Below are 22253 nucleotides of genomic sequence, written 5' to 3'. Positions count from 1 at the left end.
TGAACTATGCAAATAGGTACAAATATATGAGAAATTATAAGAGTAAATATTTGACAATAGTGAGTTTTTCTTAAGGAATTACAAAACAAATAAAAGCAATTCGAACCTCTTCAGAACTACGCAATAAATTATGAAGTTTCTCAAATATATTCCAAAATTATCACGAATTTATAGAGTTTTTATTTCTTCATTGACTATAGAACTTTAATAGGACTTAGATTAAAGCACAATATAATTTAGAATTAAAGTTTTCATTTTTCATCACTCAACACTTCCCTTTGAATGAAACACTCCTTCACACACCCTTAGATTAAAGCGCATTTGTATATAAGCACAAAAGAATATCTTTAGGCAAAATGAGCACCACCACATTTTTATATAAACACCAAATATTGATATAAAATCATATCACATTGACACATAATCATATCACAGGATTGTACACATATGGTTTTAGAACCAAGCAACAGTATTTAAAAAAGTATATCACAAACTACAAGTGGCAAAACATATCAACCATAAGCAAGAGCATTTGATTCCTATTTTCCCTAAATGCAAACCTCAACCTCATATATGTAGGAAAATCTTACTTTCTGTTCAATACCAATACTGTAATATACATCAAAAACATAAAAATTTCAGGTAATTGAATATAATAATCCACCTCAACAGTACGGAGGAAAAATGATGCAGAAAATCTCACTCTCCGCTTAATGTACATTATGAGAATATATCAGTAATAGAGTGAAATATCAGGTAACTGGACATAATAATCCACCTTAACAATACGGAGGAGAAATGATGCAGTCCTCCTTAAAAACTTCAGAAAGATTCACGGAACTAATCGAGTCCCGATTGGCTGTAACCATGACAATACAACCAATCAGAAAGCAGTAGGGGCGGGATATCCGGCTCAAATGCGTATAAATAGGTTAAACCACGGCGGCCCGCCGCCTTTGATAAAGCCTAAACAGGCGAAACGCGTCAGGGGGGTTGTGTGGGACAATGGGGTCCCTCAATTGTTATGTTTTTTAAAAAAAGTTTAACCTAGCTAAGTGTACTAAGATAATAATACTGAATAATGTTTGACGGCAATAGCGGTAAATAGTGGAGAACTGTGATGGGATATAGGAGCCAAGCATAAAGACTCAGCCTGATAAACAATGTGCGGACGATTACGATAACAAACAGCACAGTTTGTCACAACTAATTGAAGCGAGCTAAAGATTTAATTATAGAAAGAAAGTATAAATATATAGCTCGTAGCTTCAATTATATACAGAGATAGACAAACTGTGAATATAAAGAGTGACAAACTCGACTGAAACCACTTGATATAAACCTCACAGCTTCAATTCCATACAGAGATAGACAAACTGTGGATATAAAGAGTGACAAACTCGACTGAAACCACTTGATATAAACCAAACAGGAAAAATAAAAAATAAAAAATAAAAAAGCTCAACAATACTTAAATATATATGCTTATGGAAATATAGACAGCTGTATATATATTTTATAATTCAGTATGTAAGAAAAACGAATGAGGTGTGTATGAATTGAGTGCATGATACGTTGTAACTTAATATAGAATCACAGTTACAAGACTAAGAACAGTATCGGTTTTTCTGTGGATACCAAAACAGATTACTTAGTAATACTATTCAAATCACATTTCAATGTTCCATTTTATCTTAACATTGAAATTGATTAAGAGTCAACCCAAATAGAACATACTTGCCAAATAAAGAGATAGAATTATATCGATCACATAAGAGATATCATAGATTCAGATCGATAGTTATCACAAAACAAGAAAATGAATGGTGCGCATATCTAATGAACGCAAAACACATTTAAAGGCAAATGCTTGAGGGGGCTCAAAAACAAAGTTAAGATAACAAATAAAGAACGTATATGCAAAACACACGATTACATAAAAGAACGATATATACAGCCAATAAGAGAACTGCAACTACTGAGTGTAGAACAAATAATAAATGAAGTGGTTCAAGTAACATAAAATACAGGATGATGTGCATACGAATGAGGGTATAGTAAACCTAGCAACTGATGTTACGAGTGATTTAAAATCACAGGAGTCTATGACAAAATAAGGACAGTTGTGCAGAACTGCATGATTACCCCAGAACACTGATTATAATAGCGCATATCCCTTAAAGCAACCACAACCTAGGTTGGAGATAGGCTTTTTTAATATTGAATCACAATCAGAATTATATCTTAAATCATATTCTACAGTCCAATAATCCGGGAAGCATATTATATTATGTTTGGTAACAAGTGACGTCAGCCAGAAGTATTCAAATAAAAGCACATATATCCACTCTACTATATTGACACCCTAGAGACCAGATAACACATTAATTTACTGTCCGGGTAAGGTGTGAATTCAGCAAAATCACACTTACCAAGGTATAGAGCAACCGAGATCAATAGTACCATTTACACTGAAGAGACTAGAAAATAATAATGGTTTAAAGGCCAGATTAATTGATAATAGTGCTCTTGAGATACAGCTACCAAGGTTAAACTACAATTTTAAATGTGTGTGTTTACCCATATTTTAAATAAATAATAAAAGTTAAATTTTAAAATCCTTTTTTTTGCCCCTACCAATAGTCTGGGCACAGAGTGCTATTAGTGCATTATTCTTTCAGGGATCCTCAATCCCATTTGTTTGCCAATAAAAGCAATATAACCTGGACAGACAGAACTAACCTCTCCTATCAAGATATGCAGAAAGGTATATTGTACCTCTAGTGTGGGCTTATTAATAAGATTGGATATTGCAGGAAATATAGGAAGGGAGTGCATGGATATACCCTCTGTGTGCTTCTAGTTAGGTGTTAGCTAGAAATGCTGTATCTGCATAGTTATCCCTTCCAAGCTAGTAAGCCTGTGGCAGGAGAGGGGTGCGGAACTATCCGATATTAACTGTTAGTATTTAGGCTTAGGGTGTTACCTGATGAAATCCATAGTAAATATGTAATCATAGATAGTGCAGCAGGTGACGTGTCCTATATGAAGAATAGCCTAAGCTAGTGGATATCCAAAATGGGGGCAGTTTTTATACTTAAGATTAAATACATGCAGTAAATACACTTGTTCAGGATAAATGTCACGGACATTGGGAGGGATTCGTATAAAATCACATACCCTGTAGAGGAGTCCCGGTTAAGTATATAGAGATTTAGAGGCAACTGCACGCATATGCAGAACACATTATGTCCAACATACCAGACGAGTTTGTGTTTAGGACGGTAATAAGATGATTAACTCACAACTATGCGCTGCATGGGGAGTAGCAAGAGGTGTGATTAGAGGGATGGAAACGCCACCTTACAGGGCAGTATAATATATGGGAGAGACTATGTAAGAAGCTAGAATATATGTATACATATCCCCTCACATCATAGCAGATACAAGAGTATTATCAAACGCCTTCTGGGGATGTGACAAGGCACAGGTTCCTGCTGAACATATGAAAGCTGCCCTGAATTTTTACAGAAGCTAAGTCTGGCATATAGCTATTAAGACCTACACTCTTGTGAGAGAAAGGAGAAGGGTCAGAAATTGAGGTATCATGATCCCCCCCTTCTACATTAACACAATGAGGCAACTCAAGTGTCACTTGTGACATAGGGATAAATGTAGAAACTTGGGAATAAAATAAGAACAATCTAAGAGTCTCATTTAATGCTGTGTGATCTAGCTACACCATAGTAATAAAAATAGTTTCATTTGCATACCTAACTAGTATAATGACCAACGATAATCTGTTCAGATAACAGGCATAGAATAAACAGTCGTACTACCCTCTAATATGAGAAACATATAGGTATGAATATACGAAGTAAGAGACAGGAATCTCAACATTAGATATATAACAGAAATTATTTAACTTTTATATTTATAGCTAAAAGCTCTCTTTAATTAGTAGATCATAGGATTTCAGTGCCAGTTTTGTCAGGACCTGCTACAGATAGAAAAGTCATCCTATACCCCTTTTCTCCAAATAACTGCTATGATACTTATGTGACTTAGTGTTGTCACAAACATGTCTCCACAAGCGGAGGGCTTCAGTAAAGTTCAAGTCCTGCAGCCAGACCTCACCGTGCGAAGGCAATAACAGTCCAGGCCCCGCAGGAGCAGCAGGTAAGAAATACTGTATGGGCTCTAGAGATCCGTAGCACTTAGCGGCATATTCTGAGGTCCAATCTCCGCTTCCATTGCCAGTTATGCCGGGGCAAAAAGGTTGCGTAGGCGCCTTCAAGCACTTCTCATACTCTGTAACAGTACCTGAGTGCTGGATTGGATGAGGAGGGTCGCGCAGTGTACTGGGGACAACCTGCATAGAAGAAATGTCAGCGCTCAGTATATCCTCCGCTTCTATATTTTCCGGTAATAGAAGGCCTGTGTCAGGTGTCCCTCTAGGCCTGCAACATGGAGGATGCAGCTCAAGCCTGTCCGGGGGAGTGTCCAACCTCTCCGTGGCTATGTGTACCGAGATGGTGTAAGTAACATCATCCTGTTCTGAGACGGTATGGTCTTCCACATGCTTCAGCGAGGATGTTAGCAAAGACAGTATGGCTGTGAAGTCCTCTTTTAGGCTCTGGTAGTTACTGTCTATAAGTTGTAGGATACGCTGTTCCCAAACCTCCATAGCCTCCATAATGGCGGCGTCGCTAGGGGATTGAGTGTTTTCCAGTCGCCCTGTTTGAGGAAAGCAGTTGTAGTCCTAATTCTTCTTCTGGAAACGTTGTAGAGGCGACTACCTCTGGAATTAAGATTCTTAGGGAAAGAATCCCATAGTCCAGGACTGCAGGAAGGATGTTAGGTCTTACCGCATGGCCTTATTATAAAACATTTGTCGGCTTCTTCTTCTCAAAGTAAAACAGCACTGAATCTCTAGAAATAATGAGGATGTCTCTAAGATAATATTTTGTGGTATAATTTTAGGAGAATAAAGTTACTATTAATAGAAATAGCCAGGTTTATAGTGGGAGCTCAACAGATAGACGTCTGGTTGCTTCGGCAGTTGGCCCCGCCCCCAGAACCTTTTTTTTTAAATAATTTGAATTTCACGAATATAATTTTTTTTTATTTTTGGATATATATTGTGAAGTTGATGAGACTTGAGAACCATGTTATGTTTTTGCAATAAAGACTTTCTATCAGAAGTTTGTTAAACTGTTTTCATCCAGAACACCAAAAAAGAGTTCCTTAGTCTTTCGCAACAACAGTAAGGAATCTATCAAATCATCTAGAACATAAGAAACAAACATTATTGGAAAGGGGTTCTTCAAATGCTTTATTGGATACACAGTGCACTATAGTTAAGAGCTTTATGAAAATGGAGTAAAAAGGCAGTGAAACTTAATTTTTTTCCCCCCCAAGATTCAGATAGTTTGTCCCAATTTACTTATTTAATTTGCTTTGTTCTCGTGGTATCTATTGTTGAAAAGCATAACCAGGTATGCTCAGTAACAGCAATCCACTACTGGAAGCAAGCTGTTGATTGGTGGTTGTACATAAATACCTGTTCTTATTGACTCACCCAATGTGTTCAGCTACCTCCCAGTAGTGCATTGCTGTTCCTTCAACAAAGAATTTCAAGAGAATGAAACTAATTGGATAAAATAAGTACATTGGAAAGTTATTTCAATTTGTATGCTCTATCTGAATCATGAAAGTAACATTTTTGGGTTTTGTGTCCCTTTAACCCCTTAACAACGGCACTGAGTGGCGAGATTGCGTTATTTCTGCATGCCCCACGAGTGGGGCAGTGCAGAGTGACCACTCCAGAGAGAGAGACACTCTCGCAGAACGGTGGTGCTGATCGTTGGTGGTGTGGGAGGTTCAGGAGGGAGGTGGGTGGGCGGCCCATCGCTGGAGGGAGGGGTGGGAATGCTACACTGCAGAAAAAAATCAATACTGGGGAAGGGAGACGGGGTGCTAGAGTTAAGAGGGGGAATAAAGGGTATGGAAAAAGATCGCTTGGATGGTGAGGTAAATGAGGGGGGGCAGATTTTTTTTTTTTATTTTTTATTATAAATCGAGATACATGGATAGAAAACTGGGTACTGCCCAGATGGCAGAAACTAGTTAAAGGGGGGAGGGTTAGAGAGCTTTTTGGGAGGGAACAGGGAGGTGGGAAGGTAAGAAGGTAACCTACACTGTAGCTAATAATAATTAATAATAATGAAACTTCACATTGGCAGACTGTCTGCAAGTACCTAAGATGGTGATGACCAGTGGGGGGTCAAGGAGAGAATTGAGCTGTTTTGAGAGGGATCAGGTGGGAGAGTAATCTTTACACTAAAGCTAAAATTAGCCTTACAAGCTACCCGATTAACCCCTTAACTGACAATTTCAGAAGTGTGGTGTGCAGCTGCAATTAGCGGCATTCTAATTACAAAAATGCAATGGCAAAGCCATGCATGTCTATTTCTGAACAAAGGGGATCCCAGAGAATCTTTTACAATAATTTGTCATGATTGCACAAGCGGTATGTAAATATGTTTGTGAAAAAGTCTAACAATTTATCAAAATAGGCCTAGATCAATACCTGTGGGCTGTCTGCTTAAAACATGTATAGTTTTTATAGGTAAATAGAATTTTAGCAAAAATGCTAAAACTGCTCTGTTCTTTTGAGGAAGTTATAGCCTGAGATTCCGGTCCTTAAAGGGACACTGAAACCAATTTTTTTTTTTTTCTTTTGTGATTCAGATAGAGCATGTAATTTTAAGCAACTTTCTAATTTACTCCTATTATCAATTTTTCTTCGTTCTCTTGCTATCTTTTTATTTAAAAAAGGCATCTAAGCTTCTTCCTTTTTTTTTTTTTTTTTTGTTTTGTTCAGAACTCTGGACAGCACTTATTGATTGGTGGATGAATTTATCCACCAATCCGCAAGAACAACCCAGGTTATTAACCAAAAATAGGCCGGCATCTAAACTTACGTTCTTTCTTTTCAAATAAAGATACCAAGAGAATGAAGAAAATGCTAATATGAGTAAATTAGAAATTTGCTTAAAATCTCATGCTCTGTCTGAATCACAAAAGAAAAAAATTGGGTTCAGTGTCCCTTTAAGGGGTTAATTGATAAGTCAGTGAACGATAGGGACACATCCTTGAAATTTATGACTACATATACCCTGGCATCATGCCACTATAAAGAGGCGATTTAAGCAGAACTGGCAAATATCAACTGACCAGTCTTTACCATCTAAGGAGTTAAATCAACCCGTAAGGTTTATTGAAGAGCAAGGAATTTGAGGGACCTTTTGGTTTTTACCAACAAACAAGCTGGTAACCTCAAATTAAGCCAGGGTGTTTAAAGTGTTTCAACTATGTGACTTGTCATAGTCTGATAGTGGGTTTAAAGTCTCATCACCCACTCACTAACGGATCATATCAAATTAGATGCATACTTACATGTACTTTGGAATGTGTCATTTTATTTGATCATCTGTCCTTGTTCCATGTACTATGTATGCAAAACGTATACGTCTTTCAGAGAATGGTTAGTCTGTCGTATAGCTGAGTTATGATTGGCTTACAAGAACGGTTACTTGGAACAACCATTGGTGTAGCATTTTTTTTTTTTTTGAGAAGCGAACATCAGATTGCCACACTACGAGCTGTGATTTTTTGACCACGTTCCTCCATTGAGACGTGTAGAGGATAAAGGCATGGAAACACTCGAAGATAGATAGAGATGTATGTATATATGTGTACACAATTAACCTTGTTTAATTATGTGTTACTCCTATGACCTCTTGGAAGTTAAAGGGACAGTCTACACCAGAATTTTTATTATTTACAAAGATAGGTAATTCCTTTTTATTACCTATTCCCCAATTTTGCATAAGCAACAGTTATATTAACACTTTAACATTAAATTTTTTTTTTTTTTTTTTTTTTTTTTTTTTTTTTTTTAACCTCTGTGATTACCTTGTATCTAAGCCTCTGCAGACTGCCCCCTTATCTCAGGTCTTTTGTCAGACATACATTTTAGCCAATCAGTGCTGACTCTGGCACACATGAAAGTTGTTTAAAATTACATGCCCTATCTGAATAATGAAAGTTTATTTTTGACTAGATTGTCCCTTTAAGTAAGCTTTCTTAATGTAAAAAATAAAATTATTGTAGTGGCTTATTGAGTTGCTCTTACAACTGTAGACCAAGTAATGTCAAAGGTCACCACACTGACCCTGTGCTTCTCTGCAGATCAGTTATATCCGTGACGACCTCTTTAAATGTCCAGTTACAGACTCCATGGCTCACTGCATCAGTGCTGACTGTCGTATGGGAGCTGGGATTGCTGTGGCATTCAAAAAAAGATTCCAAAGAGTAGAGGAGATAAAAAGACAAAGTAAGTCTAGTCAAATAGATGTATTTTGTTAAAGTTCTGAACTGTATACTTTTGGGGGGTTCTACGTATGTCGAAACATAGTTTTTGATGGCAGATAAGAACCCTAGACCCATCATGTCTGTCCACAAATTACTTTTTAGTTGTTGCTTTTTGCACTAACTTTTTTTTTTTTTATATATATATATATTATAAACCAGAACATGTATCTGGAGATTTTGACGCAGTTTTTTTCCCCTCCTCTTAGATAAACCGAGAGGAGATGTTGCTGTTTTGGAGAATAATAAAAGATACATATACTATTTGGTAAGAACAAGTTAAGAATAATTCAATTTTATTTTTTATTAAAATAAAAAAACCACTCCCATTCATGCATGATTCCTAAGGTAGGACACACAATTCAGTAGCAGCTCAGGCATAATATTCAAATGCTTGTTGTGTGGATAAACATGCTGTATTTCCAAGTATGGGATGCATAGTTATGTATGAAACTAGACGCATGCATACACAATTTCCACCTGAAAATAAATGTTAATTTTGGATGATTTTAAGCTTGAGTATGGATTTTAGAATAACATTGCATTATCATTAGTTGAGGGAGACTATGATGGATTTAAATGTATATTATATACTACTTCCTAGGAATGCTTGTGTGTTTGTCATTTGGGTGAGGCTGCTATTAACCCTTTTTAGTACGAAATAATAGTGTTCACACCGATGTAAAAATGAAATCACACGATCGTTCATGCAATTGCGTGATTTCAAGGCCGGGATCTGATCATGGGGGACTGCCTAAGCTTCTAGGCACACACCCCAGGCCTATCCTTGCCTACGTCAAAGGGGGAAGCTGCAAGACACCGTATATGGTAGAACATTCTATGACGTTAAAGCCCAGTTCTGTTAGGACGTCATAGAATTTGCTAACGGCGTAAAAAGGTTAATACAATTGCTGAGTAGCATAGTTATTGTGTCATTTTTATAAAACATTCACTTTTTGTAAAAAAAAAAAAAGTCTTCAATGTTACAGCAAAATTGGTATCAATTTCTTTCTAATGGCAGTGAGAGGCCACAAATTCATTCATTACACCTATGGGAAATACTTCACCTCGCCACCAGGAGGAGGCAAAGATGCCCCAAACTAAGGATTAAATATCCCTCCCACTTCCCCCTACCCTCCCAGTAATTATTTGCTTCCTCTACTAGGAGGATGGCAGAGAGAAGCTCTGCTGAAGATTCATTTCTTTGTTCCTTAATAAATTGTTTCCTGTAGTAGAGTATTGATGAAAGTTAGCCACTGGATTTCGCAAGAAGCTTCTCATGCCTCCTTCCAGTGTACTTATGCTATCCTTTCTTTCATGCAAACAGTGTTAGTTACAATGATTTTCCTTGTGTGTCAGGTCCCTGTCAGGATGAAAATAGGTACTGCCAGACCTGGCCATACAGCAAACACAGTCTAGGACAGCAGATGAAATCCATGCTGGATGAGGGCATCTGACTGGATTATTCAGAGACCTGAAGCTGAGACCCAGGCTGAAGAGCAGGGTAAGTCCAGTAACCCATTTTCCCACGAATGTCTTGTTGTCTATATGTGGGGAACTGAGGACATTTCCCTGAGAGCTAATGCTGTTTTAGTCCTGGTAATTAGTGCCTATTCCTACTAGGAGTTAGTGGGTAAGGGGAGATAGTTTGTCTGTATAAATACCTCTGGTGGAGGTTTCGCTAGACATATATGATGTGTGGAACATGTTTAAAGGGATAGTAAACACCCAAAATGTTATTGTTTAAAAAGATAGATAATCCCTTTATTTACCATACCCCAGTTTTGCACAACCAACACTTATAGAAATATATTTTTTACTTCTATAATTACCTTGTATCTAAGCTTCTGCTGACTGCCTCCTTATCTCGGATCTTTTGACACACTTGCCCTTCTTCATGCAATTGGTGCTGACTCTTAAATAACTTCACATGTGTGAGCACATTGTTATCTATATGAAATACATGAACTAATGCCCTCTAGATTTGATAAACTGTCAAATGTAGAGGCGGCCTTCAAGGGCTTAGAAATTAGCATACGAGCCTACCTAGGTTTAGCTTTCAACTAAGAATAATAAGAGAACAAAACAAATTTTATGATAAAATTAGAAAGTTGTTTAAATCTACATGCTGTATCTCAATCATAAAAGTTTTTAATTTGGACTTTACTATCCCTTTAAGAAAACCTGGTACACACAACACTCAATGGACCTCCAGTGGGGTTTCATGTACCGAACCGTCTCTCACTACCCAGTTCAGGGGCTTGTAGCCTATTTTGGGAGGGAATTCAATGGAACTGTATTCCTGGTGGAGACCGAAGGGTGTTAAATGAGCTGGTATGGCCGTGATCGCTCAGGCACCTTAGTACTCTGTTTTCTTTTGGCACCAGGGTGGCCTTTTATCCCTCTAAGGGCTGGTTGCCTCATAGGGCTGCTGTAACTAGTGCCATGCTTATCACCTCTAAAGCCTGGTTGCAAACAAGGTAGTAATAGAGAGGACACTGAACTGCCTATACCGCAGTGCTGGTTAGTTACTCTTTTATTGGGGCACTCTTGTGGAAGTAGTTTTCCGAGCAAGGTAAATTATCACATTTTTGTTAAGTGGACATTCTCAACCCGTAATGATACAGGCTAGTGAGCTTGTTTTATGGAATCATGTAGTGTATTGCTCCCTCATAAGGGTAACAAGTTTAGTTGCTGGAATTTGAGACTGGCGGCGGTGGGGTTAATGTTCCCGCCGCAGGTCTAGTTTTGGTGCGAATGTAGTCTGCTCCCTTATGAAGCCTTGTAGTAAACTATTTCACCATGCAACAGCGGGCAGCTTGTCTTTCTGATATGGGCGGTTGCGTAGTTACTGTCTGGACAGCAGCATGGAACTCTCTCTCTTACCTGGGGGTTCTTCCAGTTGTGCGGCCACTCTGAAAACATTCTAAATGGTTTTCACTCGACCGGAGCAGCTTTCTAAGATTATGGTATAATTATTAACCGTCTCTATGAGGCTGAAATGGATGTTCTATTGCTAGCCATTTAAGCTCTCATAAAGGGGGGAGTTTTGCGCTATAGTGTGTGTATGATGCTGCATAAGTAATTATCCTCACATGCACACTTTGTTACTCCAAACCCTGGAGGTATCATGTAAGACACTGATAAAAGGGTTGTAGCAAGATACCCTTGGCAACACTAAAGTGTAAGTAATTTTGCAGATATTTTTGAAATTTTACACTGTTTTATGCACATAACGCAAAATGTTTTATGGCACTTGAATCCTATTTATTTTTCATGTAGAATAGCATTATCAACACTTTCACGTATTATTTCCTAGGTGGAAACTTTCTGTGTTTAAATTCCCTTATTTTTATTTAGAATATGAGCACTTTTCTGGTGGTTTAGTATCATAATCTGTGGTTTTCAATATACTTATATGTAAAATAAGGCTCTCATACAGTGACTAAATGTACAAAAAAAAAATTGACAAATAATCATGTCTAATGTTTTTGAAGTTTGTCAGTACATATGTTAAATATGCTTATTGATTATTTAAAAAAATAAATAAAATATTTCTCTTATATAGATACTATACATGCCTGGTGGTACTTAATCCCAATATATCTTATATAGCTGATAACTCATAGGATGACTGTTCGCTTTAGCAGTGTTTAGCATGCTTGATTCTTTTATAGAAAATAAATATGCTGGGTATTTTTAGCATTGCCAGTTCTTCATCTGGCTATATAGATGATACATTTATCTGGTGGTTTATCACCATTTCCACTGTTTTTAAAGCACTTGGTTGGAGATCAGTTTTGTTTACTTCTCCTGTGTTAAACATCTGATTTCTTATATAGAAAGATTCCGGATGTTTTTTTAGATATGTCTATTTCTCATGTACGAAATAAGCATATCCGATGGCCTTTTGCATTACTGGTGTCTAAACATATTTTCTTTTGTTACAGATAATGTTTTCGACTGGTTTATCAGTGATTGAACTCCTTTTTTCTATGGAATATGATCTGGTCTGCTGGTTTCTTAGCACTCTTAAATGCTTGCACATAAATATATTCTTATCTGGCTGCTATCTATAATACTAGTTCTTTATCTAGCTCTTGTATAAGCATCTAAGTGATTTGATTCCCTTTTTGCCTGCTTTTGCTGATTCCCATATCTATCTGATGGTCCCTAGATATAGCATAGATAGTGTTTAGACATTCTTTGCTTTCAGAGTTTGTTCGGTTCTTTTAGGGCCGTGGCTCTGGGCCTGATATCATGGAGAAGAGATTAGTTTTCATATTGCTCTCCAATAGAACTGGTTGTTACATCTAAGATTTTGGGAAGCGAGATAGGTGCACCTTTTTTTTTTTTTTTTTTTTTTTTTTTTTTTTTTGTAAGCTGTATATACAATTGGTATTCATGGGAGTTTTTGTCTCCATTCCTCTGGGCGTTTGATCTGTTTCATATGGAGGATCATGTCAGACCTTAGTCAGGAGGTTGTTTGCCCTTCTACCCTAATTGAGGAAAATTCTTGTAATGTTGTTACTTTTGCTCGTTTTCTTCCGAGTCCTATACAGTTGTATGCTCAGCCAATATAGCTGGAATTTCTCTGAGCTGTCTCCGTAAATATCTGTGGATCAGTGATAAGAGTCACTTTCCTGGTGACTCTCTCAGAAACCTGTTCTCCAGGGCTTGTGCTTCTTATGCCGCCTGGGAGATCTTGATTTCAGATGCAAGTTTGACAAGCTGGGACACTGTGTGGAGGTCTATGAGAGCCCAGCGGACCTGGTGCCCAGAGGAAGCAATCCTTCCATTAACATTCTGGAACTGAGGGCCGGCTTCAATGCTCTTCATTAGTGGTTCCAGTTTTGCGTTTAATCAGTTTTATTCAATTCTTTCGGACGACTTATTTTTGGTGGATTATGTCAATCACCAGGCGGAAATCTCTTGTATCCTCAGTAGGCAGAGTCTTTTCAATGTCAAATATCAGCTTTTCTCATTCCAGACGTGGACTATTGGGGAGCAGGTTTTCCAAGCAGATAGACTGTTCTCTCCAGGGAATGGTCGCTAAACCAGGAGGTGTTTTGCAGATCTCCAGCGAGTGGAGGTTCCCGGAGATGGGTTTGATGGCTTCCCACATAAATGCTAGTCTGCGAAGAACAATTCCATGGCACTTCAACCTAGTAAATATATTTTTCCTTCAATTGTTCTTTTTCCTCAAGTCATAGCTTAAATCTATTGGAAGGTATTCCAGCGATCCTGCTAGCTCCAGCTATTGGTGAAAATGTCATCTGCTCCTCCTTGGGGGTTATATCAGAGGCTGGACCTTGGTGCGAGGTCCCATCTTCTATCAAAATCTAGTTTCTCTTAAACTGATGGCATGGAGCTTGCATGCATATTTTTGTCTCGGGATTCTTTGAGACCATTATTGATTCTTGGTTAGGCCAGAAGACCTTTTACCAGGCGTGTGTTTTGATTAAAATTGAAGACTTTTCTGTCTTAGTGTGTAGAACGGGGGTTCCCCTGGCACAAGGTGAAGATTCTCCAGTGGCTCTTGGGAATTGAAGGCTGCTAGGCTATTGCTTTTCCCAACATGTGACATGCTGTACATGCGTGTTCAGAGATTTTTTTTTTCCTTATCTCTTTAATCTCCAAATATTATTCTTCAATTTTTTCAGGATGGTGTAGCATAGGGTCTGTCGGCTAGTTCTCTTATGGGTCAGATTTCTGTCCTTTTCTTTGTTTCTTAAAGGGACATTATACACGTTTTTTCTTTGCATAAATGTTTTGTAGATGATCTATTTATGAAGCTCATAAAGTTTGTTTTTTTTAAAAATTTGTAATTTTGCTTATTTTTAAAGAACATTGCTCTGATTTTCAGACTCCTAACCAAGCCCCAAAGTTTTATTTGAATACCGTCAGCTACCTTCTCCAGCTTGCTCCTGTTTGTGTAAAGGGTCTTTTCATATGCAGAGGAAGGGGGAGTGTCTTATTTCCCACTTGCAGTGGGCTTTTCAACTAAGCTAAACTGAAAGCTTCTAAGTACGTTTTTAAACCATTTTATATTGGATTTTTATATCAGTATCTGTGCATCTTATTCTTTATAGTAGTGTCTATTACATGCAGTTATATGAAAATGAGTGTATACTGTCCCTTTAAGAAGTTGGCTAGGTTGCCAGTTTAAGTCCTTTGTTCAGGCTGTTGTTGGAATTAGATCTGGTTTTTCTATCCTGATGCTCCTCCATGTAGCCTTACTCTTGTTCTTAGAGTTATTCATCGGGTTAAGTTTGAGCCTATGCTTCTTGATATTAATCTTATCTTGAAGATTTTTTTATTTTTTTGTTAGCTATTTTTTTCTGCTAGTAGAGTTTCTGCATTATCTAATTTTTTTTTTTTTTTTTTTATCCAGTGGGGACTGTTTTGCAAACAAAGATGGGGTGTTTCCCTAGGGTTGTTTCAACTCACAATATTAATCAGAGGATTGTGGTTTCATTGTTGTCCTAATTTTCCTTCTAGAGAGAGGCTGTCTTCAATCTAGATGTTCTTAGAGCTTTAAGTTTCTAGTTTAATGTGACCATGGAATTTCGTCTTCCTTATTTGTCCTGCAGTCGGTGAGCACAAGGGTTACCCTACCTTCTGACTCAGAAGTTTGCTTTGCATGATATACATAGAAGCGAACCAACAGTCTCCATCACGGATTACTGCATATTCTACCCTGTGGTTTCTTCCTGGGTCTTCAACATGAGGCTTCAGTTGATCTGTTATGTGAGGCTGCTACTTGGCCATGGTCTTCTTTCTCAGATGTCTTCTGAATGTTGTCTTTGCCTCAGAGACATTCTTGGATAGAAGGGTCATTCAGGGTGGTGGTGCCTAGTTTTTAGGTCTGTCTTCCCTACCTTTCCCTCCCTATTTATTTGTGTACTTCACAGCTTGGATATTAGTTTCCCCATAGGAAATCAATAAATTTGTGGACTCTCACTGCCATTAGAAAGAAAACAACATAATTTATGCTTACCTGATAAATCATTTTCCTTTCTTGGCAGTCCATGAACTCGCCCTTAAATAATGTAGTGGCGGCAGTCTTTTGATACCTCTATACCCCCTTTGTGTCTCTACTTTTCCTTATCCTCTACTTGAATTACTGAGAGGGTAGGTGAAGTGGGAGGGATATTTAATGCTTTGTTGGCGTGTCTCCTGGTGGCCAGGTGAAGTATTTCCAACAGGTAATGAATGAATTTGTGGACTCACATTATTTTCTTTTGTGGCAGTATCGGGTAAGCATACATTTTTATGTTTTTTGTGTGAATATCTATTGATTAAAAAAAATATATATATATATATATATATTTATTATTATTATTATTATTATTATTATTATTATTATTATTAATCTCCTCTATCTCCTCCGGTGGCCTAGCACCCCAACCATAAGAGGTTATTTGTAATCATCATATAAATATTCTAAACAGAATATATCAATAATATATTAGGGCTGCAACAACCAATCTGTAAGATTGATCATAAAAATAGTTGCCAACGAATCTCATCATCGATTAGTTGGCCAGTTGCACGTCACCAGCTGCTTCACTCCGATGAACTCCTTCACATGGTATTGTGCAAAAAATGGTATTTATATCTTATATTTTTTTATAAATACCATGTGCAGGAGTTTATTGGAGTGAAGCAGCTGGTGCCATACAAATGACCAACTAATCGCAGACCACCTTATCAATAATAATTCGTTGGCAACTATTTTTATTATTAATCATACCCATTTATATAAGAAGTCCTGACAGACTGACTCGTCAAGGGGGGGGGGGGGATGATATGAGGATACCTATATCTCAAAAACCGAAGATGTTAGACGTGAAAATTGGTATTTAGATACTCCTTTTAGAAATAAAGAAACACATATTTTACCATTTCCCGAAAATCCACAAAAAGGGGGTGAATTTATGAGGATACCTATATCTCAAAAACCGAAGACGTTACAGGCGTGAAAATTGGTATTTACATTTTCCTTTCAAAATAATCGTGTTTTTTTTACTATTTCCCAAAAATCCACTTAAGGGGGATGAAAAGGGGAGTGAAATATGAGACTACCTATATCTCAAAAACCGAAAAAGATGTTTAAAAAAAAATAAAATAAAAATAAAAATTATAATTTCAAATCTTCAATATAAAGTACGTTTACATGCCAAATTTCTTGCTCTAACGTCGGTAGTTCTCAAGATATGGAAATCACTAAATTAGAAAAAAAAAAAAAATTCTTCACATCTGACAGTAGAGTCCTAATAATATAATTACAATTTAATATTAAAGTAATTGTAAACAGAATAATAACACATTTTTGATGTGCCAGACGGACGCCCCGTCCGCAACTTATCTGATTGGTGCCCATGTACAAGAAACACTGAGAACTAACGAATACTCACAAAGTTCATGTCAGCGAGTGTGCAACCCGAAAGGGCACATGTTTTATTTATTTTTTTTTGCCTCCAAATCACAAAATCCATGTGAGCGAAGCCGCGGGCAACAACTTGTGTGTGTACGCTCACCGGCCACTTTATAAGGTACACCTTGCTAGTACCGGGTTGGACCCTCTCTTGCCTTCAGAACTGCCTTAATTCTTCGTGGCATAGATTCAACAAGGTGTTGGAAACATTTCTCAGATTTTGGTCCATATTGACATGATAGCATCACGCAGTTGCTGCAGATTTGTTGGCTGCACATCCATGATGTGAATCTCCCGTTCCACCACATCCCAAAGGTGCTCTATTAGATTGAGATCTGGAGGCCATTGGAGTACAGTGAACTCATTGTCTTGTTGAAGAAACCAGTTTGAGATTATTTGAGCTTTGTGACATGGTGCATTATCCTGCTGGAAGTAGCCATCAGAGGATGGATACACTGTAGTCATAAAGGGATGGACATGGTCAGCATCAGGTAGACTGTGGCGTTTAAACAATGCTCAATTAGTACTAAGGGGCTCAGAGTGTGCCACAAAACATTACACCACCAGCCTGATCCGTTAATACAAGGCAGGATGGATCCATGCTTTCATGTTGTTTACGCCAAATTCTGACCCTACCATCTGAATGTTGCAGCTGAAATAAAGACTCATCAGACCAGGCAACGTTTTTCAAATACTTTTTTTTGTCCAAGTTTGGTGAGCCTGTGCGAATTGTAGCCTCAGTTTCCTGTTCTTAGCTGACAGGATTGGCACCCGGTGTGGTCTTCTGCTGCTGTAGCCCATCTGCTTCAAGGTTTGACGTCTTGTGCGTTCAGAGATGGTATTCTGCATACCTTGGTTGTAAGGAGTGGTTATTTGAGTTACTGTTGCGTTTCTATCATCTCGAACCAGTCTGCCCATTCTCCTCTGACATCAACAAGGCATTTTTGTCCACACAACAGCCATTCACTGGATATTTTCTCTTTTTCGGACCATTCTCTGTAAACCCTAGAGATGGTTGTGCGTGAAAATCCCAGTAGATCCGCAGTTTTTTAATTACTCAGACCAGCCCGTCTGGCACCAACAACCATGTCATGTTCAAAATCACTTAAATACCCTTTCTTACCCATTCTGATGCTCGGTTTGTACTTCAGCAAGTCACTTCAGTTTTAACCACGTACTAGATGCCTATATGCATTGAGTTGCTGCCATGTGATTGGCTGACTAGCAATTTGTGTTACCAAGCAATTGAACAGGTGTACCTAATAAAGTTGCCGGTATGTATACATTTCTAGTTGTTCTGTATTGCTTCACTGTGCCAGCAGTATATAAAACTACACTATTTCTTTAGTTTAGCTTTTTTTTTAACTTAGATCAATGGAGGTTGGTGCCTGCGTGTGAAACATTGATGCTACAGTTAATACTTTTTTGATATTTGTGCTCAGCTGGTTCCTTGGTCTAGAATTGGTACACCATTTTGTTGTGTGAGTGAGAGATCCCCTGCTTCTATGATAGCCTGTTAGCTACCGAGGACTGCTCATGTGCCTAGTACTTTTTTATACTTTTCCATGCTGTAACATTATACCACATATGAACATACTTGTTTGTACAGCCCATCATATCTTGTGTTTTTATTATCAGGGGATTGTTCTATATTTGCATTAATTTCTGTTAATGCTTGGCATGCTGTGCAACAACTGCGCATATATTTTTTTTTAATTTTTTTTTTTTTTTTTAAATGTTATTGTACTATTTTATGCGGCTGTCTGTAGAAGAAGTGTAGTGTGACAGAGGGGGGATCTTTTTATTTTATTGGCATGTTTACATAGCTCTTAAACACTTCTTGTGCGTATACTGCCTAGCCATAGCTGGAAGGTTTTCCTGATTTGCCATTCACTGCAGGGAGAAAGACAGGTGTTTCTAGCTAAATTTAGCTCTAGAGCAGCAATATACAACTGGGAGCTAGCGGAACATATCAGGTGAGCTAATGAGAAGAGGCATATATATATGCAGCTAGCTCCCCAAAGTACATTGCTGCTTCTGAGCCTACCTAGGTATGCTTTTCAACAAAGGATACCAAGAGGTCAAAGTGATAATAGAAGTACATTGAAAAGTTTTTAATTTTATGTCTCTTAAGTTGGCTTGCTAATCAGTGGAGCTTAAAATGTATCAGTGTGCAACTATCGTGTCAGCAGCAGGTTACATACATGTCAATATATTATTCTAGCAGTGATGACTTTTAACCAGAGTATATTGCAAACCAGATTTGGTGCAAGAGTGCTGCTGTACATTTTTTTTTTTTAATTTATTTTTTTAAAATGATTTTTATTTTGTACACCAAAAATATATTGATTCAGGATTTGACCGTTCATCTGGTCACAGGTTAAAGGGGCATACAAGTCAGTATATTAACCCTTTTGCTACTGGGAATTTCATGGGGAAGAAAATAGATAAATAAAATATATATGTATGTTTAAAGTAGACAACCTGAGGTATGGATTTAGGCCCATTTTGGTATATTTGATGCCACTATTTAGCCACCAGATACGATCATATACAAAAAATCATTGGCTTTTTCATAACTTTGGGTTTCTCTTTGAAAGACAAATGGTTATAAAAGATTCTCTGGGATCACCTTTGTTCAGAAATAGCAGTACCTAGCTGTTGGTGACTAATGGAGGTGAGGGAAGAAAGAGAGCTATTTGGGATGGATCTTTCTACTTGGCATTGGTCTTCAATGATACATATCTCCGTTAGTATACTGAAGTCGGCTCAGGAAGTACGCATTATGCACAAGATATTCTTCTAATAGTACTTGCAGAATAGCTAATTTTATTTTGGGGTCTTTTTAAGAGTGTTGCATAAAATGTCAGTGATAGAGTTGGCCTCTATATGTGAGTAATTTCTGTTGGCTCATAAGAGTTTATAATTCAGTACTCAAATGCATTTTGATAGCTTGAAAGTAAAATATTTTAATTGCGTACTGAGGCATAAAGGGATCAAAAATCAGATGCATCTTTCCACAGATAGATGGAATATTTACAAATCTATGGAACTAGAAACTAGCTCCTAGTATTTTACTTCTTACTTTCTGGTTTACTCTTAACATACATGTATATAAATACCCTTGTCTGACTCCTTAATATTACTGTTGGCTTCTAAAGATCTACAATTTGTCACACCTGTAAATTTGGATATCATTTTGTGTAGACCTATAATGAAAACCTGTTGATCAGTATCACAACATTTTCCCCCAAATATGTGGCTGTTTAGTGATAATCGTGTTAGAATTTGCTTACAAATTATAGCAGTTTTGTTGTCTAAGAATTCTCTTCTGTAGTATGTCTGTCTTATGTGACGTTGCATGGTCAGTTTGAATTGCTGTGGAAATTGCAATCTTTTGTGCAATAAGGAATTTCTTCTTTCCAGTTAGTTGCACTGTAGAACTTTCATAGTATGGAGACTGGTAATTTCTGTTTATGGTTTTAGACAACATCCCTCGCCTTAATAATAAAAAAAGAAAAAAAAAAAGAGCGTAAATGTACTATATAGCCAACAGAATGTGGACACCTGACCATCCATACCTATACTAACTTGTTGGGCATTGTTATGGAGTTGGCTTCCCCCATTTACAGATATAACCGTTTTCTCTTCTGGGAAGGCTTTCCACAAGATTTCGAAATGTGTCTGAGAATTTGTGCCCATTCAGCCAAAAGTCACTTAAATTCCTCAACTTGTCAAACCATGTCTTCATGGACCTTGCTTTGAGCATGGGGCAAAGTCATCCTGGTACAGGAAAGGTTCTTCCCCCAAACTGTTCTCACAAAGTTGGAAGCACCCAATTGTCTAAAATGTCTGTGTATCCTGTAGCATTAAGATGATCCTTTACTGACTAAATTGCCTAGCCCAAACCCTGAAAAACAGCCCAGGCTGTTAGCTCTCCTCTACCAAACTTTTACAGTTTTTCATAGTGATGTGCTGGCTTTTATGCACCTGTTGATGTGGCTGAAACATTGGAACTTAATAATTAGTAGGGGTGTCTACATATTTTTGGCCAACAAAAATCACCTATTGCACTCAAGCCTCTATATTTTTTTTTTTTTTATTTTTTTTTAGGAGAAGAACCAGTTAAGGCAAAGTTACAAAAGGCAACCTCCAAGAAAAAAAATGTTTTAGCTTCACAATATTTTTTGTGTTGTATGCAGGAATGTAAACCCACAAGATAAAAAATAATTTCCAGAATATGTTCCATTAGGCAAGCACACAATATGATTGTGCGGGGAAATCTTGGGTGGGCGGGCGAGTTAGTCATTATTTAATAAAAATGTATGTATAGCTTTTGATGATAAAGGTTTTAGGTTGTGTTCAAGAAGTTATAGAGCTTATGCTTTAATAAAAGTACATCTCAATGTATGTATTTGCACATGGCCATTTTCAGAGGTTTTTCATAATCAAATCATCAAATTGTTTGTTTTTATAGCCATGTTCAGGTAACATGGTTATAAACTACCCCGGATTGTCATAACCTCACATTCAGATTAATTTTTAATGGCTATGATGATCTTCGCAGACAAAGTCTGTTATTTTTTACTTTTAGATAAAAAAAAATGTCATTGTTTGTTTTTCTTTTAGATATTCCTGATAACCACAGACAAGACCGACCTGACTGACCACACGAGTAAATCCCTGTCTACTTGACTTATATGCTCTTAATGTAGCTTTATTTATGCTACAGACAGCCTATATATTTTTATACTTCCATAAAAGGTTTGTTCTTATGTTTTGTTACAATAAGGACTATTTGAGATTTAGAAGAGCAAACTTATTTAACAGCTCATTTTGTTTTTGACTGGGAACGTTTGTGATGGAATTCTGTGTATGACTTTTTATATAAAGAATTATCGAGAGGCAAGATAGCTAAGTACATAAAGTTCCTTGCTATTTTTAGAGCTGAGGTTCAGATCTCGCTCATGCCGCTTAAAGGGACATTGTACACTAGATTTTTCTTTGCATAAATGTTTTGTAGATGATATCTCTCTCTATCTCTCTCTATCTCCTCTATCTTCATCTTCTCTATCTTCATCTTCTCTATCTTCATCTTCTCTATCTCATCTGGGCATATTTTTGTAACCTTTGATAGTAGGGTTTCACAATGCCTTTTTTTTTTTTTATAGACAGAGTACAAGTACCGATACTTTTTTTTTTTTTTCTTCTTCAAATACTCGCCAATACCAATTACCAATACTTTTTTTTATGTCGTGACAGTTTACCAAGCACAATACAGATTAATTATTTAAGATACCTTCTTTATAATTATGAGGAACTGTAACTCAAAAGACATTATGAAATAATAAAACTTTTATTTGATTGTTACAAAGTT

General features: G+C 37.2%; 1 protein-coding gene across 1 annotated transcript in view; it reads left to right on the top strand.

The window, feature by feature from the left end:
* OARD1 (O-acyl-ADP-ribose deacylase 1) overlaps positions 1–22253 on the top strand; it is a 57995-nt gene that overhangs the window by 17540 nt on the left and 18202 nt on the right. The window contains exons 3-4 of the mRNA XM_053706864.1: positions 8257–8401; positions 8646–8704. Coding sequence (XP_053562839.1) covers positions 8257–8401; positions 8646–8704 — 204 coding nt within the window. The remainder of the gene's footprint in view (positions 1–8256; positions 8402–8645; positions 8705–22253) is intronic.

This window comes from Bombina bombina, chromosome 3 (genome assembly GCF_027579735.1).
Source record: "Bombina bombina isolate aBomBom1 chromosome 3, aBomBom1.pri, whole genome shotgun sequence".
Classification (NCBI taxonomy): Eukaryota; Metazoa; Chordata; class Amphibia; order Anura; family Bombinatoridae; genus Bombina; species Bombina bombina.
This window is presented reverse-complemented; position numbering and strand designations above follow the sequence as displayed.